This window comes from Panthera pardus, unplaced genomic scaffold (assembly GCF_024362965.1).
Source record: "Panthera pardus isolate Hobbes unplaced genomic scaffold, ASM2436296v1 HiC_scaffold_2, whole genome shotgun sequence".
Taxonomy (NCBI): domain Eukaryota; kingdom Metazoa; phylum Chordata; class Mammalia; order Carnivora; family Felidae; genus Panthera; species Panthera pardus.
Genome location: NW_026526765.1, coordinates 61,858,147 through 61,873,557, shown reverse-complemented (window position 1 = coordinate 61,873,557; position 15,411 = coordinate 61,858,147). Strand labels below are relative to the sequence as shown.

General features: G+C 48.3%; 1 protein-coding gene and 1 long non-coding RNA gene across 2 annotated transcripts in view; one reads left to right on the top strand and one right to left on the bottom strand.

Annotated features, from left to right (window-relative positions):
* Window positions 1-15,411, top strand: part of STK10 (serine/threonine kinase 10) — a 116,724-nt gene that overhangs the window by 58,758 nt on the left and 42,555 nt on the right. Inside the window, exon 5 of the mRNA XM_019450302.2 lies at window positions 15,117-15,189. Within this exon, the coding sequence (XP_019305847.2) occupies window positions 15,117-15,189 (73 nt within the window). The remainder of the gene's footprint in view (window positions 1-15,116; window positions 15,190-15,411) is intronic.
* On the bottom strand, window positions 11,735-13,267 carry LOC128778265 (uncharacterized). The gene is made up of 3 exons (XR_008423749.1): window positions 12,603-13,267; window positions 12,318-12,401; window positions 11,735-12,105 (listed from the first exon to the last, which is right to left on the bottom strand). It is a non-coding gene; the product is annotated as an uncharacterized LOC128778265 (long non-coding RNA).

Below are 15,411 nucleotides of genomic sequence, written 5' to 3'. Positions count from 1 at the left end.
GAGACCCCTGGCATCTGGGGCTCACCATCCTCCAGTGCCCAGGACAGCCCCTCGCCAGGGGTCTGCCCATGAGGCTGGTGGTGTCCTGTGGGAGGTGTTGGTCTGACCCTTTTGCTCCTGCTTCTAATCTAGAGAATTTGAGTGAGAGTGGCTGACAGAGGGACGAGTCCGTCTCCGTTCGCAGGTAGAAAATAGGACGTCAGGCGTATATGTCGAAACAAACCTTTTTTTGTTTTTGTCTCTTCTCTCCTTGGGTTTTTTTTTTTGTTTTTTGTTTTTTTTTTTCAGATTGTGGTAGAATGCATGTGACATGAAATTGATCACCTTAACTTTGAAGTGTAGTTTTTAAGTGTCCAGGTCAATGGCATGAAGTACGTTCACGTTGTCGTGCAGCCATCACGACCATCTGTCTCCAGGAACTTTCCGTCATCCCAGACTGAAACACAGTCCCCATTAAACACTAACCCCCACCCCCAGGCCCTGTTCACCTCCATTCTACATTTTGTCTACGATTTTGACTGTTCTAGGGACCTCCCATAAGTGCAATCATTTGTGCTTTCGTTTCTGGCTTGTTTCACTCAGCATAATGTCCTTGAGGTTCATCCGTGTTGTAGCAGGTGTCAGAATTTCTTTGTTTTTAATACTTTTTTTTTTTAACCAAAATAACACAGGCACACCTCATCTGCTACCACCACCTTCTTTCCCCATCCATTTCCACCAATGACACCGAACTCTTGTCCTATTTACTCCTGCATTGATCAATAATATGCTTATAATGCTATTTCGTTTTTTAAAAAATGTTCGTTTGTTTATTTATTTATTTATTTTGAGAGAGAGAGTGTAAACACGAGAGGGAAGGGGCAGAGGGGGAGAGAGAGAATCCCAGGCAGGCTCCGTGCTGCTGGCACAGAGCCTGACGTGGGGCTCAATCTCACCACCGTGAGCTCACCACCCAAGCCGAAATCAAAGTCCGACGCACTTAATCGACTGAGCCACCCAGGCGCCCCTGTAATGCTGTTTCTTAACTAATGGCTTTTATTGTTTGATGGAAAATCATACATGTTTATTATCCAAAACTTACACAGTACAGGAACGTTGGGAGGGGAGAGCCTGGAAGTCCCTCCAATCTCATTCTCCAGAAGTTGGCACTGGTTGTCCTCCCAGATCACGTGTGCATTCGTTTCTGCCAGTGGAAGGGTGTCCAGACAGAGAGATGTTTTGTCTGTCAGTGACAGAGAGACAGTTTGACTTCATTCCACTCTTTTCTAGTAACACCTTCCTGGTGGCTAAATCATTCATTCGTCTGCACCTCTCCCCCTCCCTCGACCGTGTCCTTCCAGCATAGGAACGTCACTATTGTACTTTCTCTAGTGGTAACCTGCGTAGCTGGAAGGAACAATTTGCATCACGGCCACAAGAAACTGCACCAGCGTTGAGTCCCTGTGATGGAGAACTGCAGGGATCATCATGAGGGTTGGAACAGAAATGGTGCAGTGCAATCATCTAGTACATCTTCTGCCACAGGAGAGCAGCTCCCAGCATCCTTGCTTTGAGGGCTCTGAAGCTCAGAGGGTGGGGACCTGCCCTGGGTCAGAGAGCTAGTAAGGACAGAGCCAGGGCTGACCCCAGGGCCCGCTGGCTTGCTTCCCAGGGCTCACCCAGATCACCGCGCTCCCCTCCATGAGCACTTCGATCCTTAGGGTGGGGCTGGGCCTTACAAAATGGATGCAGTTCTAGTGGGTTCTCAGACTTAGTGCATTTTAGTCCTCTGGAGGGCTCCCCACACTCAGATTGCTGGGTGTTACGCCAGCGTTTCTGTCTTGGGTGGGGCCCAAGAACTTTCCTTCCTTCATTCCTTCCTTCCTCCCTTCCTCCCTCCCTCCCTCCCTCCCTCCCTCCTTCCTTCCTTCCTCCCTCCCTCCTTCCCTCCTTCCCTCCTTCCCTCCTTCCCTCCTTCCCTCCTTCCCTCTCTCTCCCTTTCTTTCTTTCTTTCTTTCTTTCTTTCTTTCTTTCTTTCTTTCTTTCTTTCTATTCCTTCCTCCCTCCCTCCTTCCCTCCTTTTTCCTCCCTCCCTCCCTCCTTTCCTCTCTCTCCCTTTCTTTCTTTCTTTCTTTCTTTCTTTCTTTCTTTCTTTCTTTCTTTCTATTCCTTCCTCCCTCCCTCCTTCCCTCCTTTTTCCTCCCTCCCTCCCTCCTTTCCTCTCTCTCCCTTCCTTCCTTCCTTCCTTCCTTTCTTTCTTTCTTTCTTTCTTTCTTTCTTTCTTTCTTTCTTTCTTTCTTTCTTTTCCTTCCTCCCTCCTTCCCTCCTTCCTTCCTTTTTTAAAGTTTATTCATTTATTTTGAGAGAGAGAGAGAGCACAAATGGGAGAGGAGCAGAGAGAAGGAGAGAGAGAATCCCAAGCAGGCTCCACACGGTGAGCACAGAGCCTGACGCAGAGCTCAAACCCACAAACCGTGAGATCCTGACCTGAGCCGAAATCAGGAGTCGGAAGTTTAGCCAACTGAGTTTCTCAGGGGCCCCAGAACTTGCATTTCTAATAAGCTCCCACGTGCAGCAGTAGTAATGGGACCACTGTGATAACCACTACTTTTGACCCTCGCTATCCAAAGTATGGTTGGTGGTAGCAGCAGCCTGACCTGGCAGCTTGTTAGAAATGCTCTGTTGTCCAGAGGGTAGGGTTGGTTCTGTCTTGAAACCAGCAGTATGAAGAAGTTTCTCAGACCAGGCGTGAGCAGGGAGGGTCACACTCTGTGCTATGTCCTGGTACCTTCCGGGGGTCAGCTCACATCCCTGTGGCTCTTCTTCCTCCGTATTCCTTCTTTTACCTGGAATGGTTAAGAGCATGCACTCTAGTCAGAGAGTCCTGAGTTCAAATCCCAAGTCTGCCTCTAGGTCTGTGACCTTGGTAAAGCCACCTAACCTCGCTGCTTTTCCATTTCTGCATCTGTAAAATGCGAATGATAATAAAACATCTGTTGGAAGGTTGTGATACCAGTTACAAGCAGGTGTATGTGTAACAAGCTCTCCGTAAAGGCCAGCTGTCATTACTGTTGTTTCCTTAAGTGTCTGCTGTGTGCCAGGGCCTGTGCTGGGCTCTGGGAACTGGAAGGGAGTGAGATTCTGGTCTCCTTCCTGCTCCTGCAGAGTTCCCAGGCAGTGGGGAGACACTTGAGAGCATCAGGGCTGGAGTGGGGAGTCTATGGCGGGGGGGGGGGGCAGGGGCTCGGTTCTTCCACCTGAGCCTGGAGGTGTGGGTTTAGAAGAGGCTTTGGTAGGAAGATAGTTTGAGCTGAGTTGTGAAAGGCGGATAGGTATTTACCAGGTAAACCAGGTTGGGCAGGGCAAGCCAGGAAGAGGGAGCCTAGCAGGCAGGGGCATAGAAGTAAAGAACAGCAGAATATTTTGGGGGGACTTAATAATAAAAATAATACACATTGGGGCACCTGGTTGGCACAATCAGTTAAGCATCTGACTTCGGCTCAGGTCATGATCTCATGGTTCGTGAGTTCGAGCCCCATGTCAGGGCTCTCTGCTGTCAGCACAGAGCCCGCTTCAGATCCTGTCCCCCCCCCCCCACCCATCTCTCTGCCCCTCTCCCCATGCTCTCTGAAAAATAAAAAATAAACATTAAAAAAAGATAATGCACACTTAACTGGGTTTATGAAGCACCCGCTAGATGCCGGCCATCAGAGGAGGCACTTTCTAGATGAGTCATTTAATCTGCACTCCAGGGGGTACTGGGCAGGAGTGTGGGGAGGAGAGGGACTGTACCCAACATAGATGAGGACACTGAGTTCAGACCGTGAGGGAAGAGAAGTAGCAGGGTTGGGACTCGGGTCTTTCTGACTTCACAGCTGCCAGTGGTTGGGCTCATTCAGGGGTGGAGCGTGGGCGGTCAGGGAGGGGCCAGGTTGGGGAGTGCCTTTGCCTTCAGGCTCAGGGAGTATGTGGTGGGGGGGGGGGCAGAAGAGAGCCTCTTGTGCTCTGAGGGATTCAAGGGAAACCTTCAGCTCCATCCTTCAAGAACTTCTCACTTGGAGGAGGCAGCACACAGCAAACCTGGGTCAGGACCAGCCAGTCAGAGCAGAGAGGCCCTGGTGGGGGCAGGGAGGGAGGGAGGGTCCCAGCAGCCTTGGGCTGAGGTGTCCCCATGGGGTTCCCATCTCCCGTTGCCATCTCCCCCTACACACCCCCTAAATCTGGAGGGCACTGAACCGACATGCCGAGCGGACTCCAGAATCTCACTCAGAGCCTAGCAGAGGGCCGGATGGAAGCAGACGGGTGCATCAGGTTTCCAAATGACTTGGCATATGCAGTTGAGAACACCAGGAAGCCAATGAAAAAGGCAAAAAGTGCAGGGAGAGTTGAGTGTGAGTATTTACACGATTTCACGGAGCCCTGGGAGCCGTGATGTGCACGCCTGCCGGGGCCTGTTGTTCTGTTTTGGAAAATTCTCCATCCCCCTTGGGCCTGGAATCTGCAGCCTGGCGGAGCAGCGGAGGAGGCCTGGGAGACATAGTGGCAGCTCGACTGACTCTTGCTGGCTTCTTGAGACTGCCTCGGGCCCTGAGGCCCCCTCTCCCCCATGTCCTTATATAACTCAGGGATGCATAAGACAGTTGCTTAGCAGATCTCTCTCCCAAGCAAGGGCCACACCCAGGCTTCTCAGTGGAGTGGGAATAGAGTGAAAAGCAGCAGGGAGAGCTGAGCAGAGTGTGGGCTCTAGACAGACAGGCACGGTTCAAGTCCTGGCTCTGCCCCCTCGAGCTGGAGAACCGTACGTAACTATCCAAACCTCAGTTCTTCGATCTGTGCAATGGGTGTAACAGTAGATCGCCTCTCAGGGTTAGTTGGGACCAGTCGGGTGAAGTATGCAAAGTACTGTCACAGGGAGGCTCAGGGTTATGTCCTTCTCTGCTGCTAGACACTTTGCCTTCTTCCTTGTTCATACCAGACTTCCCTGAGGCTCATTTGGTCATTGCCAAGTAAGGCACGAGCTCCTGCTCTGAGTGGGGGGAAGCGATTTCGGATGACCCGTGGGAACCCATAGGCGCAGAGAGAGAGAGAGGAAGCACGCCTGCTGCCCAGAGACCATTGGGATATTTGGTGGGGGGTGGACGCTGCGGTCTGAAGAACCGTGTTCTGGCCCCGGATCTGCCATGTCACCTTGGGTGACCTTGGGTGAGTCACCTTACCCTTTTGGGCATCAGTTTCTCAAAGTCAGGGGTGTGGTAACAGTTCCCATCTCACAGGATTCGTATGACAGTGTAGTGAGGCCGTGCACACAGAGCGTGGATCTGCAGGTGGGGCGCCTGGCTGGCTCAGGAGGTTGAGTGTCCGACACTTGATTTCAGCTCAGGTCATGATCTCGCGGGTTCGTGGGTTCAAGCCCCGTGTCGGGCTCCGCGCTGACAGTGTGGAGCCTGCTTGGGGTTCTGTCTCTCTCTCTCCCTGTCTCTCTTTTCCCCGCCCCCTCGCCCCCCTCTCAAAAATAAACATTTTTTTTTTTAATTTTTTTTTTGACGTTTTTATTTATTTTTGAGACAGAGACAGAGCATGAATGGGGGAGGGGCAGAGAGAGAGGGAGACACAGAATCGGAAGCAGGCTCCAGGCTCTGAGCCATCAGCCCAGAGCCCGATGCGGGGCTCAAACTCACAGACTGTGAGATCGTGACCTGAGCCGAAGTCGGATGCTTAACCGACTGAGCCACCCAGGCGCCCCAAAAATAAACATTTTTTAAAAAGCATCTACACACAGAGGGGCCAGCAAACGTTAGGTTTCCTTCTTGGGCCTAGGGACATTTCAGAGATGCTGCTATGAGAGACAGTGTTCCCTCTTCTCCGAAGAGTCTGTGTTCCTCTCCCCAGTGGTGCATCTCTGAAGATGGGAGGAGAATTTTACTCTTGGAGTCTCTCACATTCTAAGCAGGAGTCCAGACTGGCCTAAAAGTCAAAATGCTCAGCCCAGAACCTGGGTACCAGTCAGTAGTAGTTTCTATAGCATTGTCGTCACTTTACCACGTTATGATTACTGCAGGATCCCTAATTCCCAAAGTCCCCTTGATGCATAGGAGGCCAGGCAAGTGGGCCTGGCAGGAACCCATTACCTGCCCCTCACCCCCACCTTGACCCCCAACCCAGAATTCCTGCTTGCTGCAGCCAGCGGGCTGGTGACCTGGTTCTTTCACTATGACTATCATGTACCGAGCCGGTGTTTGATGTGTAGTAATTCATTCAGTCCTTAAAGACCACTGCTGACATTTTACAGAGGAGATGGAGATACCTGGCGTCTAAAGAGGTTAACTTAACCCCAGATCGTACAGCCAGTAAGAGGCACAACTGGGGTTCAGACCAGCGCATCTGGCTTCAGAGCCCACGTGCTTAACCATTACCTTGTTGTAGCAACAAATGATGAGAACCGTTCTCCTGTGATCGAAGGCAGACAGGAGAATGTGCCTCCGTGTTGGGGAAGAGATCAGCTGGGCATCCAGGGCAGTTGAACCCTGGAACACAAACGCTCCTGAGACTCTCTCTGGTCTGCCTTTCTGTGCGCGTTGGTTAGGCTCTGACCAGCCCCCTCCACAAAGCATCTGGCTAGGGCTATAGTTTTCATTTTCCCAGCATCATCTTCTGAAGGTTGATCATCGGAACCTCACCATTTCAGGTCTCCGGTTAATAATCCCAGTGAGGGGTGTGTGGGTGGCTCAGTGAGCTAAGCGTCTGACTTTGGCTCAGTTGTGATCTCAGGGTTCATGAGTTCGAGTCCTGCGTCGGGCTCTGTGCTGACAGCTCAGAGCCTGGAGCCTGCTTTGGACTCTGTGTCTCCCTTTCTCTCTGCCCCTCCTCTGGTCACATTCTGTTTCTTTCTCTCCCAAAAATAAATATAAAAAAAAAAAAAAATCCCAGTGAAGGATTCTGATCGGCCTACGTTGGTGTGGGCATAGACCCTCTGGATCAATCGACAAGGTCCAGTAAGGAGGGCTTCTCTGAGAAGCAAGAGGGGTCAGGTAGCAATATGGAAATATTAACCCACCCCATTCCCTCGTCCTCTCCATGGAAGAGTGTGGTTGGGGTGGGTTGGATGGTTTTCCAGAAGGAAAGTAGATTTGCACTGACCAGAAAACCAACTTGTTGTCCACCATAGACTGGCACAGCCTGTTGGAAGCGAGAACAGAGTTCTGAATGTGTAATTGAGGTTGAGGGAGAAAATACCAGAAAAAGACAGGGTTATGTAGGGGAGGAGAGAGAGAGTCAGTGAAGGCAGAGGGGCTGGGAGGCTGAAGGTGGACCGGAATGAATGGGAAAACAAAGGCTTCTATAGTGGTCACGTGTATCTAATAAACAAAAGAAAATAAACATGGAAACAGAAAAATAGAGCAGTTCGGTCAGCCTCACATTTGGCTACCTAATATGATGCCTGTTTCCTAGATGAGGAAACTGAGGCTCAGAAATATGAAGCAGTTTGTCTCAGATCACAGAATCTTCTCGCTTTCCTGCCAGGTGCTGTCTCCGTGACACTTCTGGAGAGGCAGACCGTGCTGCTAATTCAGAGAAGTCACTTGGGTGCCGTGGTGGGGCCTCCCTGTTAATGAGCTGGTGCTGTAATCCTGAGGAGGAAGGCCCGTGGGATTCCAGGGCTGGCGGCAAAGCCTTTGTTTTCTCCTGTCCCCGGCTCACTTTCAGCGGGTCCCTCACCCTCTCTAGGTTTCGCTTCCCTGTCGGCACCATGAGGACCCTGGCTGGGGTTTGTCCACGGGACCACTGCTGGCATTTTAGATGAGACCATTTTTACCTTAGGAGGTTCTCCCCCGTGAAATGGCAGGAACACTCGCCTTCATGTGACAGCCAGACCACCCCAACCCACTTTCAAACATCCTGGAACACACAGCACCCCATGGTTGAGGACCACCTAGAAGGTTCTCAGACCTAAATCCTGGGGTAAGCCCTGACCATGCTGGCCTACAGACTCACTGGCCTGGGGTAGAGGGTCCAGGAGGGAAGGCGGTTTGCCTTTAACTGGCCTGACATTATCTGGGAAAAGGCTCCTCTTACCTTGGATTCTTTTGGTCATCTTCAGTTAAGGGGACAGATGAGAGTTTCTGTTACATATCTCCATACAGTCTAAGTTCACGGCTCTGTGTGTGTGTGTGTGTGTGTGTGTGTGTGTGTGTGTGTAATATATAACTTCTTACATTGTGTGATTTTTTTTTTTGTTTATAAAAGTAATATGTGGGGTTTATGTATAGGAAGATAGGTACAATGATACCCATTGCAACAATATTTGTAACAGCAAGAAATGAGAAATGATCCAGCTTATTCCTGTAGAGTTATGGTACTATCCTACAATGAAGTCTTCTTCAGCTACTGAAAATTGTAGGAAATGTGTAATCTCTTGTAAAAATGTATGTACACACCGTGAAGGGACAAAACACAAGCTGCAAGATAGTAGGCTTCATCTGATTTTATTTTTCAAAAGTATTTTTATTTACACATATACTTCTTATTTATGTAAATAAACGTGGAGCTGTGTGCAGCAAACACTTAAAGTGTTTATCTCTGCCAGGATTATGGAGACTTTCGAATCTGTAAATGTTTGGATTTTTGATAAGCAGCATTGCTTTGGTCATAAGAAAAACATATTTATAAACGAGTATATAGATTGATACAGTCTGGACAGTCTAGAATTCCAGACAGTCTGGAATAAGACCCACAAAGAAGGACGTGAAAGTTATTCCTGATGTTGCCACAATGCACCACCCTAGTCTTCCTTTCAGTATTTTTTCTGCGCACAGAATGGTAGGACCTGGTAGTGGTAAAGAGCACAGACTTCAGGATGCTTGCGTGGCCCAGTCGGTTAAGCATCCGACTTCAGCTCAGGTCATGATCTCACGGTTCGTGGGTTCGAGCCCCGCATCAGGCTCTGTGCTGCCAGCTCGGAGCCCGCAGCCTGCTTTGGATTCTGTGTCTCCCTCTCCCTGCCCCTTCCCCACTTGCACTCTGTCTCTCTCTCTCAAAAATAAACATTAAAAAAAAAAAAAAAAGCACAGACTTAGCATATGTCTGTCCTTAGAGCTGGGTAACCATCTGCAAGCTCCTCAGTTTTCTCATCTGTAGAGAAGGGGGATAATAATTTTCCCTGCTCCGAGGGTCCTGGCTATAAATGATCTGCACAGGGATATATATATATGCACATGATATGCAAAATGATTTGCAGAGGAAGATGTAAGTGATGTGCAGAAGTCTGCACAGCTGTGCACCTGGCAAGTTCTCAGTAAATATTAGTGTTTGTTACGACTGTTGGGCGTGTGCAGCGTGTCAGGTTTTTGCTAATCCCTGCAGTCGGTGTGCCCTCCGTCCAGGGTGCGCAGCTCACCCCCGGCAAGTGTGAAGTTCTCTCACCACATCCTGGCTCCCACTGGGTTTTACTCAAAAACCAAAAACAAGAACCCACAAACCTAAAAGACGTTTGCTACGTGCATGTCAGCTTTTTAAGCCAGAAAAGCGGTGTCCTCTTTATCAGAAACATTTTAAAGAATAAAAGCATCTAAAGTTAAAAAATGTAAGACCCGGGGCACCTGGGTGGCTCAGTTGGTTAAGGGATCCAACTCTTGATTTCATCTCAGGTCATGGTCTCACGAACTGTAACAATGCAGAGCCTGCTTGGGATTCTTTATCTCCCTCGCTTTCTCTGCTCCTCCTCGGCTTGGGAGCACATGCGTTCTCTGTCTCTTTCTCTCAAAATAAATAAATAAACGTTAAAAAAATGTTTAAAAGAAAAATGTAAGACCCCCTTGTGTGCTCTCCCCAAATCCTGCTTCTGGGGAGGTGGTTACCATTAGGTTTGATGTATAACCTCACAGACCCTGTTCTGTGTTTGTGGGTGTATGTGTGCACACAGTACGTGTATGTCTTTTAAAATACAACTGGAATTCTGTACATTCTATCGTATGCATCAATCACCATCATGTTCAGGGCAACATGTTATGGATGAAGTCCCAAGTTAGTACATACAAATGCAATCTCCTTTTTTTTTTTTGATATATGTATTTTTTTAAGTGGGGGAGAGGGGCGAGGGGGGGAAGAGAGACTATCAAGCAGGCTCTACACTCAGCGTGGAGCCCCATGTGGGGCTCGATCTCATGACCCTGGGTTGGTGACCTGAGCTGAAACCACAAGTTGGACGCTTGACTGAGCCACCCAGGTGCCCCTGCAACCTCTAGTTCACGGCTGGGCCGCACCACAGTTTTTCTAACTCCTTTGCCAGCTAGGCTTTGGCAACAACTGGGTGCTTTCCAACTTCTTACTCTTTCCAATAATGCTTCTGTAAACTTCCATATATATTATAAACATGATTTGGGGGAATCTATTTCTAGAAAGAGAATCACTGTGTCAAATATATTTCTTTCTTTTTTTTTGCTTCTGTAAGCTTCCATATATATTATAAACATGATTTGGGGGAATCTATTTCTAGAAAGAGAATCGCTGTGTCAAATATATTTCTTAATTTCTTTTTTTTTTTAAAGACACATTTATTCAGCGTCATGATCAGACTATTACATTTAGCAATCAATAGCATGGGTGCAAAAAAAGAAAATCTACATTAAAACCCTTTGTTGGAATGCTTTACACTTTCCACAGAACAGAAACTAAAATAACCTGTTATACAATTAGTCACAAATACAGTCCTCGAGTTTTTTGCCCATACACATGAGTATTGTCTAAAACATGTCTTCTTTGTAGCAGCTAGGCCCTGCCACATTCTTTCTTTTTTTTTAAACAATCTCTTTGGAGAAGCAACAAATATATTTCTTAAAACCCAGTTTTAGTTATTTATTTGTTTGTTCGTTTGTTTTAGAGATTGAGAGAGCGAGCGAGCAGGGGAATGGGGCAGAGGAAGAGAGAAAGAACATTAAGCAGGCTCCACCCTTAGCACGGAGCCTGATGCAGGGCTCGATGCCGTGACCCCGAGATCATGACCTGAGCCGAAATCAAGAGTCGGACACTTAACTGACTGAGCCACCCAGGCGCCCCAAACCAGTTATTTTTTCCCAAATATAAGAGGCGGTCTAGCAAAGTCCGTCCGTTCATTGATTCAGCTGTGCTTCCTGTGCCAGCTGTGCCCGCAGTGCAGCTCTGGATACAGCAGAAATGACCTCTTTCCTTATGGAGATGATAACTTATGAAACAGGCCCCACCTTCCTACCTGCTGCCCTTGCTTCTGATCCTTGTGAAACGGGAGAAGGACAGAGGAGTGTTTTCATTAGAGGAGACTGCATGGGGAAAAGCCCCTTTGAGCTGTTGGAGGCAGCCCCCCACCTGGCAGGGGACACCTCCTGTAAACACCATTCAGGCAGCCTGAAGTCCCAGGGCTGCCGGGAGGGGCCGCCCCACCCTCCTGGGTGGGCCCCGTCTTGGGGGGCAGACGTGGGGCAGAAGGGGAAGTAGCCGCCATCCAAGAGGCTGGCTGGCTCATGCCTAAGGGAGGGCCTTGGAGACCAGCTGTGTGTCCTTGCGAAACTGTGGTGGTTTCTGCTTTTCCTCTTTCTTCTCAGGCGGGGAATGGAGACCCTGGTCGGGGAGTGGCTCCTGCCTCCCTCCAGGGAGCCTCATGCTGGGTCTGAGAGGCAGTCACTGTTGTTCCCAAAAGATTTCCTAGGAAATCTGTGCTGGCCATTGTTGGTGTTTGCAGGGGCCCCGTAGGGAGGAGGTCAGGCAGGCCCCCCCCCCCCCCCCCCGTTCTTACCCAGGAGCCCGGAGAGGTGGCGACTTGTCCTGGCCTCCCAGGTACTCCTCAGCAGAGCCAGGTTCTCCTGTGGGTTTCCTGGTTTTGAACCTCACTCTGCCACAGCCGTTGGTCCCTCCGGGCCTGTCATCAGCAGACGGAGCACCTGCCATCTACTTAGCCTTGGCCGGGCTCAGAGACCAGCTTTCCTGACCATTCCCAGGACCCTCGGCCAGGCTCCAGTCTAAGATTCTTGAGTCTGCTGGCTCACGTGCCCCATGGACAGGGCATTTACACAGCGCTGGGCTTGGAGCTGAGTGCCTCGTGTGTGTCATTGAATCCTCGTGGCAACCCTACAGAGTAGTTCTACGGAATCACCACCCCTGTATCACAGACAGGGAAACTGAGGGTCAGAGGTGTACTAACTGTCCCGACCCCTGCCTGTCTCCTGCCTTATCTGCTGCCACCTCCTCTCCCTCTAGCCACTCTGCCTTGCCCCTTCCAGGCCCTTCAGCCCATTTGTCATCCCTGTCTGTAAATCTCTTCCCCCAGATCTTGACCTCCTGTCTAAAAGAACTGCCCATCCGCCTCTCACGTGCCGTGGGGCTTGTGGAGGGCCTGTTTTTACTGCTAGAGTAACAAGCCACACTAGGGTGGAGATTTTGGTCCACTCCTGCACCTAGAACATAACAGATGTTCAATTAATATGTGTTGAATGAATGGATGCCTGGCACATAATAGATGTTCAGTTAATATTCACTCCTTCCTTCCCTGTTTGTGCTCTCTCCCGCTCACTGTCTCTCTCTCCCTCTCACTTCTCTGACCGTAGACTGCCTATCCCATCTTTCCACCCTTTACACAGTTAGGAATATGTACTTACTGGTGTTTGTCCGGTTGTCCTCTCCTTCCACCACTAAACTTTGAGCTGCCGAGGGCAAGGACTTAGTTTGCTCCTGGCTGATGTCTGCCTCCAGATGGCACCCTGATGAATAGGTGAATGAACCAATGAAAAAGAAGAGCCTAGGGGCACCTGGGTGGCTCAGTCAGTTAAGCGTCTGACTTCAGCTCAGGTCATGATCTCGCAGTTCGTGAGTTCGAGCCCTGTGTTGGGCTCTGTGCTGACAGCCCAGAGCCTGGAACTTGCTTCCGATTCTGTGTCTGCCTCTTTCTCTGCCCCTCCCCTGCTCATGCTCTGTCTCTCTCTCTCAACAATAAATAAATGTTAAAAAAAAAAAAAAAAAAAGAAGAGCTGAGACTGGAACCAGCTCTCTGGTATTCAGGCCTATGCTCTTAGCATTATGCTCCCTCCTGGTTTGAAATTGTGGGTCTGATTTCAAGCTCTCCAGGACAGCAGTTGTTATGTGACTGTGGTTCGGGCCAGCTCATTTCAAGACCTAGACAGGCTTCTGGGGCGGCTGGCAGTTGTAACAGCTTTGCAACTTGTCTTGCTTTGAATTAAGCAGCAGCAGTCTGCTCAAGGTGTTGCTTTCCTCTTGAATTTATTTTTTAATCAAGATGAAACTTACCTGTTTTTTCTGTCATACAAAAGTTTATGTTAACTTACTAGTTGGAATGCTTTAAAAAAAGGTTTTTTTTAAGATTTTATTTTATTAAAAAAATTTTGTTTAATTTTTATTTTTGAGAGAGAGGGAGAGAGAGAGCGTGCACACGTGCAGAGTGCAAGCGGGGAGGGGCAGAGAGAGAGAGAGAGAGAGAGAGAGAGACATAGAATCCGAAGCAGGCTCCAGGTTCTGAACTGTCAGCACAGAGCCTGACGTGGGGCTCAAACCCACCAACCGTGAGATCATGACCTGTGCCGAAGTTGGATGCTTAAACCGACTGAGCCACCCAGGCGCCCCCGAAAAGATTTTATTTTTATGTAGTCCCTATACCCCACATGGGGCTTGAACTCCCAACCCCGAGATCAAGAGTCACATGCTCCAACTGAGCATTTGGCATTGGACTCTTCTCTTAGTATTGGGCTTGTGAAGGAAGACTGGCTGGTGCTGTTGGATGGCTTAAAGATACATTTAATTTTTGTTAGTCTGAAAGTCTTGTATGTTCATCATGGGAAACCTGAAGAATTCAGAAAAGTAGAAGAAACCTAGCCTGGTCTCATGATCCACACACAACCATTTTAGCCAGTTGGCGTATTTCCTCCAAGTCAGTTCATGTATATTTTGCCCTCTTTTTGTGGGGGAAGGGAGCATCGTGCCGACCACACACTGTTCACCTGTGCGTCCTCCCCTTTCCTGCTGCACCTTCCAAGTCTATAAATACAATATCTTAATATGGTGTTAAATATTGACATATTTAAATACATGTTAAGTAATATCAAATGTTAAATACATACTAAACATTTAATATTGATATGTATTCGTACGTGTAATTCAGTGTTAAAATATTGAATAAAAATACTTCAAAACTAATTTTAATGCCTATAAAATACTCCGTCATAGGCCAGTACATCACACTTTACTTTTCTTTTTTTCTTTTTTGAGAGAGAGAGAGAGAGAGAGAGCGCAGAGGAGGGACAGAGGCAGAGGGAGAGAGAGTCTTAAGCAGGGTCCACAGCGCTGTCGGCACAGAGCTTGATGCAGGGCTCTGTTTCATGAACGTGAAATCATGACCTGAGCTGAAATCAAGAGTCGATGCTTAACTGACTGAGCCACCCAGATGCCCCATCACACTTTCCTTAATCTGCTCAGTTGTTTACCCTTTTACCTTATCTTTCTTACCTCTCTCTCAATTTCTTAGTTTCTCTCTCAATTTCTTAGTTTGTGTGTGTGTGTGTGTGTGTGTGTGTGTGTGTTTGATATGCCATCATAAGCCCTTTTGGGAGAAGACAATATAGTATATGAGAAGTTTTATTTTCTTTATTTCTTACATAAGAAGTTTTAAAGTCACTCCCTCAGCTTTGTGCAGAGACAGTATCATAGCCAGTGAGCTTTATCCAAGGCACAATTATTTCTGGCTAAAATCACTCTCTGAAAGCTAAATAATTATGGTTCTTTTTAATTTGTCACTATTACAATAGCACTTGGATGAACATCGTTCTGCATAATTTTTTTATATTTGAGATTTCATTAGGGTAAATATCTAGGTTTGGGATTACTGCATCAGAAGAGTGTATAGATATTTTAAAGGTTCTTGTAATTTATTGCCCCACTACTTTGCTGAAAGGCTCTTCAATTTATACCGTTATTAGCAAGAAGGAAATTGCATGTCTCAATATATCCTTCCAGCAGTAGATATATTTTTAATGATCAAAAATTTGCTAGATGGGAAATGGCATCTGTTAATTGACTTGGAACGTCTGTCTCTTGAGTTCACACCCCAGCACTGTGGGTGGAGGAATGTCCATCAAATACTGTATCTGATTTTTGTCTTGCAGCTGACTTTGGTGTGTCTGCCAAGAATCTGAAAACTCTGCAGAAACGAGATTCCTTCATAGGAACGCCTTACTGGTGAGTTGTGCAGTTTCTGGAAAGGGAATGGTAGACTGGAGGCTCAACCTCAGACTCCCCAAGGTGACCTCTGGCCGCGTCGAGGGCTCCTGAGTCAGCCTGCTGGGTCTGAGCCTGGTCTCCACCACTCACGAGTGCTGTGACCTTGGCCAAGTTGCTTAGCTTCCTTGTCCCTCCGTTTCCTCCTCTATGAAATCAGGGATAGAACAGCACCTACTTCAC